This window comes from Stomoxys calcitrans, chromosome 4, assembly GCF_963082655.1.
Source record: "Stomoxys calcitrans chromosome 4, idStoCalc2.1, whole genome shotgun sequence".
Taxonomy (NCBI): domain Eukaryota; kingdom Metazoa; phylum Arthropoda; class Insecta; order Diptera; family Muscidae; genus Stomoxys; species Stomoxys calcitrans.
In genome coordinates, this window is record NC_081555.1 from 121,576,502 (window position 1) to 121,599,559 (window position 23,058).

General features: G+C 39.0%; 1 protein-coding gene across 2 annotated transcripts in view; it reads left to right on the top strand.

The window, feature by feature from the left end:
- Positions 1-23,058, top strand: part of LOC106081869 (uncharacterized) — a 197,614-nt gene that overhangs the window by 150,812 nt on the left and 23,744 nt on the right. The window contains exon 3 of one of the 2 annotated variants that reach the window (XM_059368099.1): positions 16,513-16,937. In XM_059368099.1, coding sequence (XP_059224082.1) covers positions 16,776-16,937 — 162 coding nt within the window. In that variant the 5' untranslated portion in view covers positions 16,513-16,775. The remainder of the gene's footprint in view (positions 1-16,512; positions 16,938-23,058) is intronic. The other variant, XM_013244119.2, reaches the window with a different exon arrangement.

A 23,058-nucleotide genomic window follows, 5' to 3' on the forward strand; every position in this document is an offset into this window, starting at 1 on the left:
AAGCGAAAACAATATGGTCTCTCACATATGTATGAAATTCTGAAGAAAACAAAAATTTGAGGGGTGTTCTAAACACACTTTTGACAAAACTTCCTATCGAAATGAATTTTTGACCAAATATCGTTTGGAAACGAATATTTGACAATATATCCTATGGGAACGAAATGTTGGCAAAATATCCTACAGAAACGAAATTTTGGAAGAGTTTTCTATAGAAACCAAATTTCCTATAGAAACGATATTGTGACCAAATATCATTAAGAACGGAAATTTTGACAAAATTTCCTATAGAAACGAAATTGTGACCAAATATCATCAAGAAAGGAAATTTTGGCGAATTATCCCATGGGAAAGAAATTCTAACAAAATTTCCCATAGAAACGAAATATTGACCACATCTCATATAACAAGTAAAAGAGTTAAGTTATATATCAGTATATATGTAAACCACATTTCGTCATCCGGTAAAAAATGCATTATTTATGCACCCATAGCATATCTAAATATGGTCCGATTTGGAACAAATTTGGTACGGACATTCCAAAAAATATAGGTCACTGATTATTTTGGTTCAATATCGGTCTTCTTGGCAGCTATATCCAAATATAGACCGATCTAAACCATATTAGATACGGATGTCGAGAAGCCTAACATTAGTCGCTGTGTCAAATTTTAGCGAAATCGCATAATGAATACGTTTTTTTATGGTGCCAAGAACTTAGATCGAGAGACCGGTCTATATGGCTGCTATATCCAAATCTAGATCGATCTGGGTCATCTTCAAGAAGGATATTGAGGGGGCCGAACACAACTCACTGTTCTAAATTTCAGCGAAATCGGACAAAAAATGCGCCTTTTATGGAACCAAGATCTTAAATCGAGAGATCGGACTAAATGGCAGCTTATTCAAATCTGGACCGATCTGGGCCAAATTGAAAAAGGATGTAGAAGGGCCCAACACATCTCACTGTCCCAAATATAGACCGATCTAAGCCATATCGGACACGGATGTCGAGAAGCTTAATACAAGTCGCGGTGTCAAATTTTAGCGAAATCGCATAATGAATACGTTTTTTATGGTGGCAAGAACTTAGATCGAGATGGCCGCTGTATCCAAATCTAGACCGATATGGGCCATCTTCAAGAAGGATATTGAGGGGGCCTAACACAACTCACTGTCCTAAATTTCAGCGAAATCGGACAATAAATGCGCCTTTTATGCGCTCTAGACCTTAAATCGAGAGATCGGTCTATATGGCACCTATATCCAAAACTGAACCGATTTGGGCCAAATTGAAGAAGAATACCGAGTTGTGTGGCCAAACTCAGTGTTCCAAATGTCAGCTAAATTTGATTATAAAAGTGGCTTTTCTGAGAAAGAGTGTGACGTGATTTCAACAGATAGACAGATGTTCAGACATGGTTAGATCGTCTTGGATTTTACCGACGTTCAAGAATATATATACTTTATAGGTGCGGAGTTGGATATTTCGATGTGTTGCAAATGGAATGACAAAAGCGAATATACCCCCATCCTTCTGTGGTGGTTACAAAAATCAATTTGTGTTTGTTTGTTTGTCGGTTTGTTCCGAGTAGACTCAAGAACGGCTGAGCCGATTACCTTGAAATTTTCACACTTCAAGGTAAATTTTTGATATCAAAAGGGGGACGGACCCTTCCCCTTATCCCAAAAACACCACCCAAAATCAAAAGTGAACCGATCATAACAACATGCATATTAAATAAAAGGTATTTGGGTGTAGAATGCGAATATGGTATTAAAATGTGAATTTATGTACCCAGCGGACCGCCCTAACCCCAAAACTACCCCAAAAAGACATATTGGGTGTTCATGTCAATATGGGACTCAAATGAAAGGCTTTCGGGAGGAGATTACGAATATGGCAAAAAATTAAGTCCATATAATGTAAGGTGTCCCCACCTCCAAAATCCCCAAATGGGCATTTTAGCTGGCCATTTCTGTATGGGACTCAAATGAAAGCAATTGGTGAGTAGATAAGAAAAATACATTAAAATTTGTATTAAAGTATGTAGGTGGCGCTTAACCTCCTTATAACACCTGTAATAGGTTACTTGACCCATCATGACAATATGAGACTCAAATTAAAGGTATTAGGGAGTAGAAAAGGAATCCGGTTTTGGAGCCAAGTATTTGTGGGTTCGACCCAAAACACCCACTAAACTGAAATTATTTCGCAAACATACACTGATAGAAAAATAGCGGATACCAAAACCGCTTGGTGTTATTTTGTTCGCATCATTGGCAAAGATTTTTAATACCATTTGGTATCAATTCAATAACACAGATTGGTATTAAAGGCAATACCATATATAAAAAGTATTTGAGAGTATAACACGAAGCTTATATTTACTTTAAGGCCAAAAATCGCGACTGTAATGGCTCAAGAAGTCATATCGGCAGATCGGTTCATGTGGGAGCTATATCAGGTTCTTGACCGATTTAAACCGAACTTGGCACAAGTTGTTAGAAGCCGTAACACAACACAACAAGCTAAAATTCAGCCAAAATTATTGCCATAAGTTGCGGCTTCCAGGGGCTCAAGAAGTCAAATCGGGAGATCGGTTTATATGGGAGCTATATCTAAATATGAACCGATATGACCCTCCATCAATGTTAAGTATCTGTGCAAAATTTCAAGCGGCTAGCCTTACGCGTTCGACCTCTATCAGGATTTCGACAGACGGACGGACTTGGCTAGTTCGACTCAGGATGTCAAGACGATCAAGAATATATATACTTTGTGGGGTCCTAGATCAATATTTCGAGGTTCTACAAACGGAATGACTAGATTAGTATGCCCCATTCTATGGTGGTGGGTACAAAAATATGAAATGAAATGTTGACAAAATTTTCTATAACAAGTACAATAGCATTAAGTTCGGCCGGGTCGAACTTTGGATACTCAGCTCAGATATATATTTTAACTATCTTCCCTCATAGTCTATTAAAACAAAAACAGTTATGAACCCATGGCAGCTATGTCGAAATATGCACCGATTTGAACCAAATTCGACAAGACCCCTCAAAAATTCACTTTCAAGATATTCTATGTGGCAGCTATATCTAAATATAGTCCGATCTCCACCATATTCGGAATACAAATCATCGTACCAAATTTCAGCGAAATCGATTAATAAATGCTTAAATCGGGTAATATACGCTGCTTTTATGGGCCCAAGAGTTTAAATAGGGAGGATATGCTAGTTATATCCAAATATAGATCAATTTGGGCCGTATTGAATACGGATATTAAGAAGCCTAACACATCTCGCTGTCTCAAGTTTCAACAAAATCGGAAAATAAATGTGGATTTGATAGGCCTAAGACTTTAAATCGGGAGATCGGTGTATATTGGGGCTATATCAAGATGTAGTCCGTATAGCCAATTTTCGAGCTTAGCCTGACTATAGACAAAAAAAAGAATCTGTGTAAAGTTACAGCTAAATATCTCATATTCATTCCATTACCTCCCATTGTTTGGCAGGATGATGTTACATGCTCGTACTTGAGCATGCTTGTATTGCCATAAATATTTTACAATATTTCCTCCTAAAACGTTCGGTCGCGCAGCATTGTAAAATCCATGAAGCTTCAAAGCATTTTCCTCTCTTGGACACAAGAAACGCCAACAAACAAAAGTATCTGATTTTATATGTTCAATAAACGATAAGCGCTGGCATGATGTAAGGGATTGAGAGCTCCATGATGGTTGAGAGCAGTGGCGGACGGGCTGGTGCTGTGACTTTGGCTGCTGATGGTAATGTTGTTACTATATTCCACCGGGATTCCTTTGGCTGATTTTTGTTGCAATATTAACATGCATCTTAATATCAAACCATCCGATGAAGGCGTCAACGTACAATATATTTTTATGTTCCTGGCTAAGGTCCTCACTCGCAGCCTACGCTGGATGGGATGCCAAGATTATAACAAAGGGAAACAAATTATTTGCTGGCTAACACTCACAGTTGGTGTTGGCCTTTTTGCCTAGATTGCATATCGATGTGTTTGTGTGCGTGAGCGCTATTAGTTACTTAGGGATTCAATGAACGACCTTTAGCTACACACCTTGTTTACGATTCGTTTCGGTCAATCAATGGGTTAAGGGCCTGCATTCTACGATTACACGCAAATATTTCATTGTTCGTTAATAGGCAGGTGTAGTTGCTTAAGTGTTATCACCGATTTCATAAAAAAGACGGCATGCTCTTTTAGTTTAAGTACACACGCGGAAAAAATTACTTAAAACTTATGGATTTAAAAAGAGTTTTTACTGCAAAAGAGCGTAACATATAAAATGCTATTATTTCATATTTCTTAAAAAGAAAAATCACATCAAATCTAGGTTAGGTTGTAAAGAGGGTGCGTACATTAATCCGCCTCATGCCACTATGGACATACACCTATGCCAGTTATCGGCTTGTTGTGCCCTCTAAATACAAAAAAGTGACCTCGCAAAAGAAAAATCTAATTTAGGAGTTCCGTGTAACTTACAAAATCCTTAGTTGTTACCATACCACTTAGTTGGCACATGTCTGGTATTGTGTCCCCTCTTAATCACAGGTGTCTGTTGGCCACGAAAGCCGAACAATGACATTGGAAATGCTCCAACGTCTAAACATCTTCTCCACATGCCCCACATGTGTTATCACTTGACGCAACGATTTTGCATAAGTGAGCTCTTAGTCCTATGTGTCCCGTTATGATACCGCAAAAAAAAAAATAAGACGATTGAGACATTTTGAGGAGAAACAAAATACTTTTATTACGAAGTTTTTCTTTTATTGTAACTATGTAACGTATCGCCTCAACATATTAACTGGCAGCCATAAACGTAGCATTACTGAATGCAACTAACTTTGTATATTATAAAAACTTTAGCAACTTTGCCTGCGATAAAAGTACCTTCATTTTTGTGTGAAAACAAAAACTCTAAAATGGCAGAATTGTTGCGGTAGCCGCAAACGATTATTCGTTTACATGACCAATAATTATGACAATGACATAAACCATTAGAGCAACATGGAAGGTTTTTAATAAACTTGTGCATCATAACATCAAATTATTCCAAATATACTCTAAAGCAGTCTGAATTACCAACTCAGATCTGCTTATAATTGATCTTGGCATTCTTTTCAATATGTCCAATCTATTTTGAAATTAACAAGTAAAGGCGTGCTAAGTTCGGGCGGGGTGAGTCTTGCGAATCCACCACCATGGATTCTACTAAAAATATATACAAAATATACTTTGTTGAAGGGCATAATTTTCTTCTTCATACCAAACTTCTGTCAAACCAGCAAAAATTATAGCTTCTAGGAACCGAACAACGATGATCAAGAGACCGGATTACATGAGAGCTATATCAGGCTATAGACTGATTTGGACCATACTTGGCACAGTTGTTGGAAGTCATAACAGAACACCGCACGCTCAATTTCATCCAATTCGGAAAAAAATTGCGGATTGTAAGGGCTCAAGAAGTCAAATTGGGAGATCGGTTTATATGGGAGCTCTATCAGTTTATGAACCGATTCGAACCGTACTTAACACACTTTTTCGAAGTCATAAGGGAACATTACGTGCAATCAGCCAAATCGGACAAAAATTACGGCTTGCAAAGGCTAAAGAAGAGATCGGATTATTGGGAGATCGGTTTATATGCGAGCTATATGAGGTTATAGACCAATTCGCACCGTATTTGGCACATTTTTTGAAAGACGTAACAGAACACTACATGCTCAATTTCAGCCAAATCGGATGAAAATTGCGGCATGTAAAAGCTCAAGAATTCAAATCGGGAGATCGGTTTATATGGGTTATAGACAGATTTCGACCGTACAATGCACAGTTGTTGGAAGTCATAAGAGAATGCTTTGTCCAAAGTTTAAGCCAAATCGGACAAAATTTGTGGATTTCAGGAGCTGAAGAAGTCAAATCGTGTGATCAGTTTATATGCCAGCTATATTCAAATCTGAACCGATATGGCCCATTCGCAATACCCAACGATATAAAGGGTGATTTTTTTGAGGTTAGGATTTTCATGCATTAGTATTTGACAGATCACGTGGGATTTCAGACATGGTGTCAAAGAGAAAGATGCTCAGTATGCTTTGACATTTCATCATGAATAGACTTACCAACGAGCAACGCTTGCAAATCATTGAATTTTATTACCAAAATCAGTGTTCGGTTCGAAATGTGTTCATTCACCGTAATGTTGCGTCCAACAGCATCTTTGAAAAAATACGGTCCACCGATCGGTCTATATGGACAAAAGAAGGATCTGTGCAAAGTTTCAGCTCAATATCTCTATTTTTAAAGGCTGTAGCGTGATTTCAAAAGGCAGACGGACGGACATGTCTGGATCGTCTTAGATTTTTACGCTGATCAAGAATATATATACTTTATAGAATCGAAATGGATATTTCGATGTGGTGCAAACGGAATGACAAAATGAATATACTCCCATCCTTCGTTGGTGGGTATAAAAAAACTTTACATATGCCACACATTCTTGCAAGAAATTATCGCAAAAAAACAAATACTTTTACCGTAAACAAAATTCAACGTTTTTCAGAAAAGAAGTTTACTTGGCGAAAATTTCTTTTTTTGAAACGAATTAGTTTTTCGTGTATACTGACCTCCATCTTACTTCCTTTCAGTAATAGCCTCGTCTTCTGACAATCCGGATCTCCCCATAGGTTTTTCGTCGTCCTAACGTCCGTTTCCCATTACACAGTGCTAGGTTGCCCACGCCCTTAACCCGCACTGCATAGACCTGAAAGGCGTCGGGTTAACCAAGTTTATTGACGGCAGTCCTTTAGCCTACACTGCCAAGTCGTCTGCTTTTTCTAACCATACCAGCTTTCCTGGGCTTTTGAATTTCGAATTTGACAATATATAGCTTTTCAATTCCCTCTTGTTGGAATTTAAAGCATAGCCTGAAAAAACTTAAAGCCATTTTCACTTGTTTCGAATTTTCAATAAACTAGATATGCAACATTCCTGTATTCACCAGCCAGAATGATTTTAAATCCGAAAGTTTTCTCTCATCTTTTTGCAAAACGATAGATAATTGAAATAAAAACATTCTTGATGAATTTTTACTTTTCCTTCTAGTTGAACGTAGAAGCAGAACGGGTTATCTGAAATGCTGACCAAATCAAAACTATTCATCAATGAAAGTGTGTCTGTCTATCTGGAAAAGTTGAAAGAGACAATCTGTGACCACAAGACCATGGCTACAGCAAAAGTAAATTATGTCAATTTAATTGAGCCACAGAAGAAAACAAGAACTGCCGCAAAGTAACCTCGCCAAACTGCTTTAGAGATTCTGTCTATTTTTTCATCATTTTTCTCTTAGCTAGACAGACAGACAGCTCCTCATGAAATGGCACAAATGTTGTTTGCTGTTTTTTGCTGTCCACTATCGCTTCAAATAATTATTTGGCTTTTGAGGCAGCAATAAATTCGCGCTGAGTACCTCTTTCGGTGCCAACCCCTCTTTGTATCATAAAGTAATGTCCCCTACATCACAAACACAAATCATCATCAATTTCTATCAAATGCTGTTCTTAACACTTGAATGAGTTTTTAAACACTACTCGAGTCCGCACCATAGCTTTGTGCGGGGCCATAGCAAAGACTACTTCATTGACGCTAGTCCCCCGTGTTGACCATTTGGTCTATCTTTCGGCCTGTCCATCTGTTGGCTGGCCTATCGATGGCTTGGTATATGTGGCTTTAGAAAAGATTTGTGCGCTGTTGTGATTGTTGTTGTGTTTTGTTTTTGTTTTGTTCAGGGGATAAAAGCGAATTGTTCTAGTTTTATCTTGGCTGTTGTGTCTTTGCTATGTAGTTGTTGTTGTTGTTTATTCTGTATGACCAAAGCTAAATCTAATGAAATTGTAACGTTGTAAAGCCATTACGACCAAGTAACTTTGGTTGTGTGCTTGAGCGGAAACCATTCTATCTCAACTGTCATCACATTGCGATGTGGACATTTATGGAGAGGGTTATATATTTAGTTCTATATTTCGTCATATTTAAATGTGTCTACACCAACTACCCATACGAAAGAGCTCATGGAGGAGCTGGGGTCTTAATAAAATTCTCAATTCGATATAATGTTGTGAACGAAGTAAGATTGAATTATGTCCAAGCTGCCGGAGTAAAAATAACTGGTAATAATAAGCCTATCAGTATATTTTCCCCCAAGACACAATATTCAGCTTCGTGAATACGAGCTGTTTTTGAAAGCCCTGCCTCCTCGCTTTCTCGTTGCGGGCGTCTTTAACGCAAAGCATCCCTGGTGGGGATAAGGACATAGTAATCCGAAGGGAAGACACTTGTACATGTGCATTTAGTAAAACAATTCTAGTGTTCTTTCTGGAGGTAGACCAACATTTTGGCCACCCGACCCAAACAAAATCTCTGATGTCCTTCACTTCGCTGTATGCAGCGCCATTTCTAGCCAAAGCCTTGACATTTCGAATGATTATTATTTAAATTCCGATCGCACACCTTTAATAGTATATTTCAATACTTTGATAGGGGAAACTAAAATACGGTCTAAACTTACTAATGTTAAAACCGATATATAACTTTTTCAAGAAGTAATTGAATATGCACTGCCTTCCACTCAATTTGCACTTTTTTTCCACAATGTTTAAAGATTTGATCTGGATTCTATAGGGATTTTGTCATCTAGGATAGCCCACTGATCTAAGCCCCATAGCCCAGCTCTATGGGGCTTAGATCGGTGCTCTGAGCAGGCCATTCTAATTTTTATACCCTACACCATAGTATGGGGGTATACTAATTTCGTCATTCTGTTTGTAACTACTCGGAATATTCGTCTAAGACCCCATAAAGTCTATATATTCTTGATCGTCATGAGATTTTAAGTCGATCTAGCCATGTCTGTGCGTCTGTCTGGCACAAGCATGTCAACTTTCGAAGCTAGTCGTTTGAAATTTTGCACAATTACTTCTTAATAGTGAAGGTCGGTTGGGATTGTACATGGGCTATATCGGTCCATGTTTTGATATAGCTGACTTATATACCGATCTTGGACCTTAACTTCTTAAGCCACTAGACGCCGCAATTCTTATCCAGTTTGACTGAAATTGTATTATATTATGACTTCCAACAACTGTGCTAAGTATGGTTCAAATCGGTCCATAACCCGATATAGCTGCCATGTAAACCGATCTTGAATCTTGACTTCCTGAGCCACTATTGGGCGAAATTCTTATCCGACTTGGCTGAAATTTGGATGAGGTGTTTTATTATGACTTCCAACAACTTTGCTAAGTATGGTCATAACAAGATATAAATGTCATACAAACCGATATGGGAGTTTGACTTCATGAGCTCCTAGAGGACGCAATTCTTATCGGATTTGGCTGAAATTTTGCGCGACGTGTTTCGTTATGACTTTCAAGAACTGTGCTAAGTATGGTTCAAATCGCTTCATAACCCGACATAGCTGCCATATAAACCGATCTTGAATCTTGACTTTCTGAACCACTAGTGGACGAAATTCTTATTCGACTTGGCTGACAATATGGGAATCGAATGAAAGGTATTGGGGAGTAGATTACGAATATGGTCCGGAAGGAGCAATAGGCTCTATTAGTTTTTGATATCGCAAGGGGGCGGACCTTTCCCTTACCCCAAAAGTACCAGCCAAAAATAAACGTGGACCGATTGAGACAATATGGGACTTAAATGAAAGGTATTCAAGAGTAGAGTACAAATTCCATATTAAAAATTGGGTCCAAGTAATTGGGGGGCCGCCCCGACCCCAAAATAGGTTTATTGGGCGATAATGACAATATGGGGTTCGAATGAAAGGTATTCGCGAGTAGATTACGAATATGGTCAGGAAGTAGGTATAGGCTATGTAATTTGTTGGAAGGGGGCGAATCCTCCCCCGTTACCACAAAAATGGCACCCAAAATCAAAAGTTCACCTATAGGGACAGTATGGGTATCAAATAAAAGATATTGGAGAGTAGAAAGCGAATGTGGTATAAAAACTTGGGTTCAAATATCCAAGGGGAAGTCCAAGCCCGAAATCTGCTCCAAATAGACATATTGGACGTATATATCAATAAAGGACTCAAATGAAAGGTATTCGGGAGTAGACTACGAATATGACATAAAAATCGAGATCCAAATAATTGATAATCGCCCTATCCCCGATAGGCTCCCCAAATGGATATACTACTCAATCATAGCTTGATGGAACTCAAATGATAGGCATTTAAGAGCAGATTACAAATATGACATTAAACTTTGTGTCCAAGAACCTAGGAGACTGTATACACCAATCATGACAATATGAGGTTAAATTAAAAGTATAAGGTTGTGTACTACGAATCTGATATCATTATTCTGCTCATATATCTAGCGGATCAATTCACCCCAAAACAGTCGATCAATTATAATGACCGCACGTGACACTGTGTGATTTAATTAATGTGTAGGCCGTCATAGCGCCGAAGTTATAACATTAAGCGTGAAAGCAGAAGTTGCAAACCTTAACGATAAGGTTGCAACCATTTTAAGTTCCCCGTTAGACGAGACCAAACGACGTGTTGGGCAACACGTTTTCGGCAAAATCGGACAATAAATTCGCCGTTTATGGGCCCAAAACCTTAAATTCAGAGATCAATCTATATGGCAGCTATATTCAAATCTGGGACGATCTGAGCCAAATTGGAGAAGGACCTCGAAGAGCCTAACTTACTCACTGTCTCAAATATCAGCTACATCGGACAATAAATGAGCCTTTTATGGACACAAAACCTAAAACTGAGATACCGGTCTATATGGCAGCTTCCAAATCTGGACCATTCTGTGCGATATTGCAGAAGTATGTTATGGGGCTTAACTTAACTCAAATTAAATGCGCCCTATATGGTCCCAAAACCTTAAATCGAGAAATCGGTCTATATGGCAGCTATATCCAAATCTGAACCGAGCAGGGCTAACTTGAAGAAAGATGTCGAAGGTCCTAAGACAACTCACTGGCCCAAATTTCATCAAAATCGGATAATATTGTAAATGTGACTTTTATGGGCCTAAGACCCTAAGTCGGAGGATCGGTCTATATGGCAGCTACAACCAAATCTGAGCCGATCTAGGCCTAATTAACGAAGAAAGTCGAAGAGCCTAACACAACTCACTGTCCTATATTTCAGCTAAATCGGATAATAAATGTGGCTTTTATGGGACTAAGACCCTAAATCGGAGGATCGGTCTATATGGGGCTATATCAAGATATTGTCCGATATAGCCCATCGTCAAACTTAACCTGCTTATGGACAAAAAAAGAATCTGTGCAAAGTTTCAACTCAATATCTCCATTTTTAAAGACTGTAGCGTGATTTCAACAGACAGACGGACGGACATGTCAAGATTGTTTTAGAATTTTACGCTGATCAAGAATATATACACCTTACAGGGTCGGAAATGGATATTTCAGTGTGTTGCAAACGGAATGACAAAATGAATATACCTCATCCTTCGGTGGTGGGTATAAAAAAAGACTAAATGATGACTATTTAATAGGTAGTCATATGGTATGGTGGTTGTCTATGAAAAGTAATTCCATACCATATGATCCACTCTAAGCGAGTAGCACTTACATTTAAATTAGCGTCATCTGGCAGTCTTCAACTGAAATTGTTTGATCCAATTGGATTTAGTTGATCCTGGGCCCGGCTCAGCTAGTAGTTTTATAAAATTTTGCAGTATAGTTTCGTTTTCGTATATCAAGCTCTCTTTTCATAATCCTTTCAATGCCATTTTTGCTGTTGAGGGTAACGTTCATTGTCGCTATGTTGCTGTCTAATATTGCTAGAAAATTGAGGCAATTTATCTACATAACTTTGGCGTTTGCTTTTAGCCATAATGTCTGTGCATGCAAGCAGACAGCAACACTGAGTTGAGTTGCTCTTGCGGTTGCTTTAAGCCAATCCCCAGTCTTCAACCTTGTTCAAAATAAAACATGTCACGTTAAAGGAGAGAAGGAAAAAAACTCCTATGGGTTGCTTAGAAAAAAATTTGTGCAGCTGTTTTTGTCACAGTAACTGTAGCTGTAGAAAACCCGAAAACTGCAGCTGTGTATTTTCTTTAATAAAATAAAAAACCTCCAAGGAAAAATGACAACTGTTAGAAACAAAAAAAAAAATAAATGTATATAAATTTAAATAAAGCTAAAGAAAAACCAGTAAGGAAAGGCTAAAGTCGAGCGGAGCTGACTATATAACACCCTACACCTATCCTACAATTAAAAAATCGGGGAATATATAAATATATATGTATATGAGAGCTATATTAAAGTCTGAACCGACTTTTAAACAGATCGTTTGAAAATTGTTGTTACTACGGCCATATAAGTGCAAATCCGCCAATAAATACAATATGTATGGGTGCTACATTCAAATTTGAACAGATTTTGTTGAAATCTCGCAAATATGTTTAGAACAGTAACAAAACAATCCGTTCCAAATTTTGTGCAGATTGGTTGAAAATTGTAGCTACTGATGCAGATGTGTTAAGGTCGGCAAGAAAACAATTTGTGCCCAATTTTGTACAGATTGGTTGAAATTTTAAGTAATTACGGCCATTTAAGTGCAAATCGGGCGATACATATATATGGAAGCAATATGTAAATCTGAACCGATTTTTTTCAAAATCAATAGCGTTCGTCCAAAAAAGTGATATGTGCAAAATTTCGGAATGATAATCGACCTGCACTTCTATTACAAGAATACATGGACTCACAGACGGACAGACGGACATGGCTAAATCGATTCAGAAAGTGATTCTGAGTCGATCGGTATACTTATCAATGGGTCTAGCTCTTTTCTTTCTTAGCGTTGCAAACAAATGCACAAATCTATAATACCCTATACCAGAGTGGTGGTGTAGGGTATAAAGAGTATTGTTGGACGCAATCTATGGTCACTTTTGATTGTGCTCACACAAAGTTGGTAGTGAATGGCTTTACTATGCATAACTTTTCATTTTGTTTTCTCAGGCTAAATGAAGGAAAAAAATGCATTTTAAATAAATGACTCCATGGGACACGATGTGAAATCTTAAATTCCTGTGTCCATATGGTGGCTTGTGTGGAATTTTAATTGTTCATTTATTTCGTTTTCAAGCGATGCGACAATCTCTTTCGCCATCCAAATTGGATGCTATTAATGACACTTTCGATTCCGATACATTTGATATTGTAGACAATTCGGTCAAAACGAAGGACTTTGGTTCAAAACAAAGGAAATAAATCTTATTAAAGGTGGAATAAGGGTTACTAATGCCTAGCCGCCACCGTGGCGCAAAGGTAAGCATGTCCGCATATAATGCCAAGCGCCTGGGTTCAAATCCCAGCGCGAACATCAGAACAATTTTCAGCAATGGTTATCCCCTTACTAATGCTGGCTACATTTGAAAGGTATTCTGTCATGTTAAAACTTTGTTACCAAGTGGTTTTGCTATGCGGCACGCCGTTCGGACTCAGCACAAATAAGGAAGCCCCTTATAATTGAGCTTAAACATAAATCGGAAATGTTCATGGGAAATCTAGTATCTCATAATACCTCAAAATGCCTTTTTTTCAAAATGAAGAGGTTCGAAATGTTAAGCGATGTTATGGTGCCCTACAAACACTTTTAACCCTGGAATCGTCTGCACCTGTATTATGTTCATAGTTGCCTACAATGATCGTTATAACGTTGGGAGTCGGATATTTTTCCTTCCCATTTTAGAATGGTAACCTAATAGAAGTTGAGGTCATACTCCCGGACATTTTGGGGTACTAGCCTTGATTTGAGATTAAGTGAATCTCAAACCCTGGTAGACGGGACGACAAGACCTCAGTCACTTTTGGCGACTGATCCGAAGAGATGCGCCAAGATGTTCAACCGTCAATTTATTGTGCATCCCGAAAGTGACAGGGCTAAGAAGAGAGCAATTCGTCGTATCCGTGGTCTCCTAGCCGAAGAGCAGCCATCACAATTTACCGATGTTACGTCATCCGTGGTGTCCAGTCATCCAAGGCGTTGGGCCCCTTCGGAATCTCTACACTGATGCTGAAGAATCTGAATCAACCTGGATTCCAGTACCATACCTCAACCTGTCTTTGAACACTCTTATAGTTCCCGATGTCTGGAAAAAGGGCAGAGCGATCCCGCTACTGAAGCCTGGAAAAGACCCGAGTTTGGGGGAGTCGCGCAGACCTATCTCCCTACATTCCCCATTGGCAAAGATGCTTGAGGGACTACTTCTCCAGAGCCTCATTGGAGAACTTCCATCCGCCGAGCATCACCATGGATTTCGAAGACTGCATAGCGCAACAACTGCTCTGCATGTCATCACTGCACACAATTGCCATGGCTTCAATCATCCCAGGCAATGTGATAGGAAGGTCCTCGTGGCACTGGACCTATCGAAGGCATTCGACACGGTCAGCTAAGCCAAACTCTTTGAGAACATCGCCAATACGTCCCACCAACCAGGCATGAAACGCTGGGTAGCGAATTATCTTTGTGGTCGCCAGTGATTTGTGAAATTTAGGGATAAGATATCGAAACACCGTAGAGTGAAACAAGGAGTTCCCCAAGGTGTGGTAATATCTCCTATACTGTTTAACCTCTGCCTATCCTCCATTTTACCCCTTCTAGACGGCATAGAGATCGTATCATATGCGGACGATTGTACGATCATGGCATCATGCCCCCCAACCATTGATGACATCAGCGATAGGGTAAACATCTACTTCAACGAACTTGTCTCTTATTTCTCTGCAAGAAATTGGAAGATATCATGCATGGTTGTCCCGAAAGGCTTCGGGTCAACCAAGTTTATAGACGACAGTCCTGTGCCCTTCACTGCCAAATTGTCTGCCCTTTCATTCCCCCTTACTCCGTTATGGCCCCACACCCAAATGATGCGAATGGTGCCATCCTCGTGACTTTACCGTCCTGGTTGTTATTGTCCTTATGCCCATTTTACTGTGCGTAAAGATATTCACACTAGACGTCCTCGCGTTAGTACCGTACAAGCTGACCCACTCCGTGATCGTCCGGATCTCTGCCTGCAGGACCCTATTATGGTCAGGCAGTCTACAACAGATCTCAGTCCCTGGGTTCTCAATGTAGACTATCAGGCCCACTCTGTCCCTTAGCTTTGATCCATCCATATAATATAACCTTCCAGACGGCAATACAAGGATTCCGCCAATCCACTGCCACTGGCAGTATTGCCTCGCACTCAACCCCAAGTGTCGTCTCAGGCATCCGATCGGAAACCTCCTCCTTTCCTTCCAGGTTTCCTATCGTCGTCTCGATTAAACCGCGATGGTGTGAGCCGCTCCCATCATCAATCCATTCTCCCATCGCCCAAAGTATTGTAGCTGCTGTGGCGGTATACTTGGGAGATCAGTCTCCATTCTCCTATCGCCTTAAGTTTCATAGCCGCAGTGGCTGCCTCATACTAAATCTGTATGTCAATTGGTCGTTTATCTAGAATAGTCTCCAGTGCCCAAGGGGGCGTGGTCCTCATCGTTCCACCTATGCCAAGACAACATGTTCTCTGAACTTATGGTATGGTCCTAACGTTGTACTTTTTCTCCAAAGCATTCCACCAAACTACTGAGGCGTAAGTAGGTATTGGTCTAATCACACTTCTGTAGAGCCAGTTGACTATCCTCCTTCATTCAGACCCCACTTCCAGTCTATGACCCATCTACGTTATGCCCAACATATGTGAGCCTTCTCAGTACGTTCCTAAATGTGACACTTCGAATTCAGTTTCCTATCCAAGATAACTCTTAAGTATTTGGCCTTGTCAGATGTCGAAATCGTTTTATTGAGGAAACGTAGCTCGTCATTGGGTTTAGTCCGTTCATATGCCATATGCAAGACCCTTTAGGCCCTTCTGCATAACTGGTTCAGATCCTTACCCCTAAGAAGTATTATAACATCGTCTGTATAGCAGACAGTTTCAAATCCCTCCCCCTGTGGCGTGCCCTGTGCCACTTTCTCCCTTATATTTATGTCATGGGACCCGCAATTTATCCACCTGTTCCGGCTCCTAACAATCGTGATAAGAATCGTTCGAATTGGTCACTAACAAGTTATAGATCCCATATGAACCGATCTCCCGATTTGACCTTTTGAGCTTCTAAAAGCCGCAATTATTGCCCATAATATCCATTTTTGCCTGATTTGGAAGAAAATTGGTATGTAGAAATTTTTAGCACAATCCATGGTGGTGGCTACCCAAGATTCGGCTCTGCCGCACTTACTATGTTTTTACTGGTTTCCAATTTATTTTGTACTCCAAAATTTGCTGCTGATTAATTATGATCATTATAATGTATATTATTAAAATTATTCTTCATTCCATCGATAACACTTAAAATTAATATCAACTAATCTAATGTAGATTGTCTTGATTATATTTTCAGATGTCTAAGCTACACCAAACTTTACCCTAAATCTCCATGTTAATTAAGGACCTAAAAACGTAGAGCAAATATCTCAATAGAAAACATCAAAGTTTGAGTAACCATAGCAACAAGCTTAGAAGTATTAAGTGGCCTATCCTTCCCCATAGTCCAACCAACTCTCGAATAAAAGACAACGACAGTAGCCGTAGTAGTAACACCAGCAGTAAGAAGCAGCACCTACAACAACATCAGCTCTACAATGAAAAAATGTTCGATAAAATTGAGGCCCTTGCTGGCAATTCTAGTCATAAGTTCCATGCAATTTGTTTATGTCACAGCACAATCGAATTACGTCCAGCATGGTGATAGTGGAAATTATACAACCAATGGTCTGCCCGAAGAAGCAACGCTCGATGGAAAGGTAAGCCTAACTATTAGTATGACAGGTATTGTAATATTAAAGCTACCTAGCATATGCCATACCATGGCAAGCGATGACTATATTGTGGCATCGCAAGAGTTTTATGTGGATTTTTTCCCATCTATCTACTACTTTTGGCTACATGCAAACATCTTGACATGTCCCCGTCAGATTTCATGGAAATATATTAACATGAACAACAGCAATAGCAACAGTTATGGGGTACTCTGTACTTTTGTCGTTTCTATGGTGACTTTTCATTATTGCTGTTAAGGCTTAGAGCAATGTCTAAGCCCATCCTTGAAAAGAATCGTGTGCATGTGGGAAAACATTTTTCCTTCGTATGTTCGTTGGAAGGTTGTAGTCGCAAGAAACTCACATCACATGGTAAAAGTACGGTTTAAATTTTCTCCATAATTTTTCTAATGTCACCTTTAATGTATGCATACATATGCAAATGCATGTGTGAGTTCAGGCCTTCAGAATGCATCAATGAACATTTATGCTAAACATTAGGGTGAGACGAATATAAAGCACTATATAAATAAGTAAAAATGTATTGACTTGGGCCGAACTTAGAATTCACCTCAGCTATATGTATATTAACACAGTTCGTCAAAATTCGGCGAAAAATTCATCAACACAGCAGATGTTATATAGTCTCTTCTTCTCCGACGTCCTCACAGCTTCTGCAAAGACGTCACTTGAAATCTTTAGTCTGTCAGCATGTTTTCCGGTCGGACAGTAACCTATCATGACTGACACAATGCAGTGCCGACGTCCCTTGTAGCCAGCGACAGCATAGTGGTAGACCTATTCAACTCTAGATTAGGTCACATAATTCCGTCCTCACAGCTTCTGCAACGTCGTAACATGCAACCTACAGTCTGTCAGCATGTTTTCCGATCAGACAGTGACCTATTATGACGGACACAATGCAGTGCAGACGTCCGTTCTATCCAGCGACAGCAAAGTGGTAGACCTATTCTAGATTAGGTCATATAATTTCGGATTTCTCACAACCCCCCTCTGTAACAATCTATCATTTGTTGCCCTTCGGGCCTGATCCTGAAGACATACCCACAGATTCCAGTTCCCCTGGAATGTGTAAGGAAGACTTATGCTGTATCATTCTCTGCGATATCTCTGTTGACCGGCCCCAAAACAGGTGAATTGTGAACTGTTCAGCCATCTCGTTGAGAGATCTGCAACAAACGAGGGCTGTTTTTGAATTCAGGAATATGTTCCTCAGAGATTTAATGACTGCCTGAGAAGATATTTATGCCTATCATGGCTATGACAAGGCCCACCTGGTCGTCTAGTTTGAAACCATCCGCATAGAATTCTATGTAACTTCTACTACCAGGGATGCTGTGATTTCCAATCGGCTCTATCACAAATTGTGCTACAGTACTTTTTATCAACTATCGGTTCAGGCATTGTATAATTCGCATTACCTGGAACATCGGGTATTGTTTTAAAGATGAGTGTTCAATATGCAATAAGAAAATTAAAAGCTGTGCACCATATGGTGTCATTCTTTGTGCGGCTGTGACGCCATTGCATGACAATGGGCTTAAACTCTTAACTTTTGCCAATGGTTCCTGTCTAGCAAAGTAGCCAGGTATTTTGCGCTTTCACCAAATGGAACATTCTATCCTCCCAAAGACACAAGTCCTAGTGATGTTTTATGCAAGCACTCGCCGTGTTGGCATAATCCTGCAGGGCTCTTCACCCCGGCTGAATATAATGGGTCTTCCAACGACCTCATACTTGACGGAGGCCAGCGTGAGTACCAATTCCATCCCACATTGTTTGGTCGTGATCTCTTCTTTGGTTAGGAGCGGAGCACCATCACCACCGGTTGATTACATGCAACACCACACCGAGCACCGAAATGTGCCTGCTGCGATTTTAGGTCTAAACCACAACGTTGCTCCCAACTGGGGACTCACCATAGTCAGGCTAGGGACTTCTTACTCCCGTGATACCCGATAAAGGACTCTGCTCTAATAACATAGTCCATCTACTCCAAGTTGAACTCCAAACAGTTTCGAGCTGGTGGGATGATTCAAGCACCATCTCGTAGCAAATCGTCACTCATAAACCATCAGAAATTAGGTTGCATAACCCCAAACGACTCTGCACAAAGCTGAGCCATAACTGGAAAGCCACCGGAACATCCACACAATACGGTATACATTCTGCTATTTGCAAAGAATAGCAGCGATACCGTGTGCAAAACATTCAAACCATCAGAAATTTTTACCTCACACTTACACGACCAGCTCCGAAGACTTCAACACAGCACAGTAGCCTTCAACTCACCGACCTTTTCGATGCAGACTACTAACTACTCATCCATCCTCCGTCCTATCGCTTCAACCGCCCATCACCTCCTCCCATCCATAATTTGCTTACCACCCATTGACCTTCATACCGTCTACCATTTCTCGCCGACTAATAAACAGCACTAACAGCAGGTAGTGGCAGGTAACTTGTATATCCTGCTGAAAAGAACTACTTCTGTCTTAGATGGATTTACTCCCAGATCACTTTCTGTAGCCTACTTCGCTGTCGTACGTAGAGCTTCCTGAAAAATACCGCTAAGAGTACTGAGAGTTTTCCCCTTGCCGCAATAGCTACGTCATGGGAATGATTAAAGACCCAAATTGATCTAGGATCATAAATAGCGCCGTTTTAAACTAAAATCAGTCTTGATTTGCCTGCAGAACGCGTAAAGTCAAAACTAAAAAAAAACCTATAAGGAATCGAATCATACAGATTTGTATTGGAAATCCTAAAAAAAAACAAATCATATTCAAAATTTTGTGCTAAAACTACTCGGTCTAGAAATAATTCACACAACCGGATATTGTCTGGCTGCAGATTGTAGGCTTTTCTATTTCCATTACAAATCGAAAAAAACCCTACTTTTAAAGTTTGTCTGTATAGTCGTAAGCTTTAATATAACCCCACAACAATTAGTATAAAGGCGTTAAATCGCCCGATCTAGGCAGACAATCGACCGGTCCCGAACGTGAAATAAAATGTTCACAGAACTCGCATCTCAATAAGTCCATTGTTACGCGTGCTGTGTGGCACGTGGTACCAAGTCAAGTCAAGCTCTTGCATTTAGGCAGAAAAAAAGTAGGATATAATCTCACGGTAGCTCTCACCATTCACAGTTACGTTACAATTCGCATCACCTTTGAAGAAGTATGGTCCAATGATGTCACCAGCCCATTAACCGCAACAAACTCTGATTTCTTCTGGATGCATTGGTAGCTCTTGCAATGCTTCTGGATGATCTTCACTCCAAAATCGTCAATTCTGCTTATTTATGTACCCATTGAGCCAAAAATGAGTTTCGTCGCTCAATAGATGAGGCGCGCGATGAGCTTTCTTAACAGAGCACGCATTTTGATAATAAAATTCAACAATTAGCAAGCGTTGTTCGTTTGTAAGACGATGCATGATTAAAATAAAGACCAAACTGAAGATGATTGACTGTGAAACAAAACATGAAACGTGCGTGAGCTGTATATATAAAAGCGCCTATTATGGGTCCAAAACCATAAATCGAGAGATCGGTCTATATGACAGCTATATCCAAATCTAGACCGTACTTAGCCAAATTAAAGAGAGATGTCGAAAAGCCTTACACAACTCACTGTCCCAAATTTTGGCGAAATCGGACAATAAATGCGTTTTTTATGGTTCCGAGACCTTAAATTGGCGAATCGATCTATATGGGGGCTATATCAAGATAAAGTCCATCTTCGAACTTAGCCTGCTTTTGGACAAAAAAAAGAATCTGTGCAAAGTTTCAACTCAATATCTCTTTTTTTAAAGACTGTAGCGTGATTTCAACAGACAGACAGACGGCTAGATCGTCTTAGATTTTTACGACGATCAAGAGTATACACACTTTATAGGGTCGGAAATGGATATTTCGGTGTGTTGCAAACGGAGTGACGAAATTAATATACCACTATCAATCGATGGTGGGTATAAAAACACATGCTTTGGGAAAAGTACAGCTAATATACAGGGTTGTCGAACGTGGTTAATGTGGTATTTGTATCATAGAGGCGTTTTCGCTATAAATTCAATACAAGGCCCTTGAAGCCTTCACACCTAATATGGATGATGAGTAATAGTAACCAAATTACGAAACGCGTCCCATAGTGGTTGGTGTGTGTTGCGATCTCTGGCTTTCTTTTTGTACTTGCAAAGAAAATCTACACATATTGAGCTCGTCTCGAAAGAGAAACAAACCAAATGTTGTAAAATTTTAGAATTTTCGCCCTAACAGGCAAATGAATAAAAAATATTTTTCATGTCCTTTAAAAATTTGGAAAAGTTATCATTTATTAAGTTTAATAATCTTTGGTTCGAATCTTTAAAATTAGGACAAGCATTTTCTCTGTGGTTTTTGCCTTAAAGAGATACTGAGCAAAGAACTTGACAAATGCTTTCCTTGGTAGAGGGTATATAAGATTCGGTCGGGCCGAACCTAGCACATTTTTATTTGTTTATATTTTATGAAATGTTTAGTTTCCTTTGTTATTACTAAATGTATTTCCTATAAAAGTGAAAACGTGACGTAAATACAGATTTGTCTACAAAAAGATCTATTGGAAGCATTACTAAAGTGTCATTAGCGCAACTATGTAATTGAGAAATTAGTTGAATTGATGATTCAGTCTATATGACTGTGCCTGATGACTCATTCTAATAACATTTTGAGACATCTATACAACAAGTGAATTTGATTTTCTAAATCATTTGTGGTTTATATCTTACATTTCATTTGATATCATTTTCATATCAGATTTAAATTATACACACACCAAGTCACTAAAATATCCAAAGGTATCTCCGACTTTGTTGACAGCCATACCATCTTCAATTTACTACATCATGCCAGACCAAAAGTATACGACATTTGTTATTATTTGTAATAAGAAAAATATAAATAAAAATTTACTGTCATATTTTTATGTGTATTTCTAAACTTAAAGACAAGCCTACACTCGTAATACGTTGCGCCATTGTCGTATAATCGCTATTTGTTTTTATGGACTGTATGGTGGAGAAACGTGCGTTTTTGCGTACACATATGATAACAAGCTGAACCAGAAAAATGTTGTATGGATAAAGGCAATGAATAAGAGAGGTTATTTTAAAGGATTGGTTATAATATTAAACACTTGGTGTGGTAAGAACTTCAGACTAAAGAATTTGTAATCAATTAATCATTGTAAAAAATTCAACAAGAAAACCTTGGACGAATTGATAAGTGTGGAGAGCATTTCGATATGATATTTGATATTAAAATTAAATCTCCTCCAATCTTTAAGGAAGACCTAATTTTGTCGACATATTTTATGGAACTAAAAATTTGTACAAAATATTTAAAAAAACCAAATTTAAGAAATTCTTATAAAAATTAAATTTTAAATTGCGAAGCTTCTTACGAAAATCAAGTTTTCTTTAAAAGTTTAATTTTGACGTTTTCTTTTTACTAAAGTAAAATTTCATCAATAATTTTCGCAATTTCATCAACTGATTGTTGATAAATTGATAAATTTGATAATTTTTTACCATTTCATCTCCTTCACTTTGTTTTTTTTTCACAGTGCATTCATTGCCAATCCACCCTGTACATTTGCACGTGTTAAAGATTTGATTATTATTGCATGAGTCTGTGTGAGCTTCATATTTTATTGTTTTTACAATTAAGGATTTAGGTGTGGGCCGTTGGAATTTCCATTCATTTTATGGGCGACACTTTGAATGCTCGCATAAAATTCGTTATGCATTTGCAAAATGAAGGAAAGACAGACAACATAGCTGTCCGGGCGATCTGCCAACCAACGATTGCATTTGTGGAAAACAATGAGCAAAGTACTCTTTTCTGCTAGAATAGAAGGAGGTTTTTTGCTATTTGCGAGCTGTGTAAGTGTGATTTTAATGTATGGTTCTTTATGACACAACGTAAATTAAAAGTTTGTCAAACTTTTTAGAGAAGATATTTCCAGCTAATAAAAAAGTTGGCATATGCGGTTGAGACAATGTTGTTAGGTTACAGGTAAACCCCAGCTAGTATATTAAG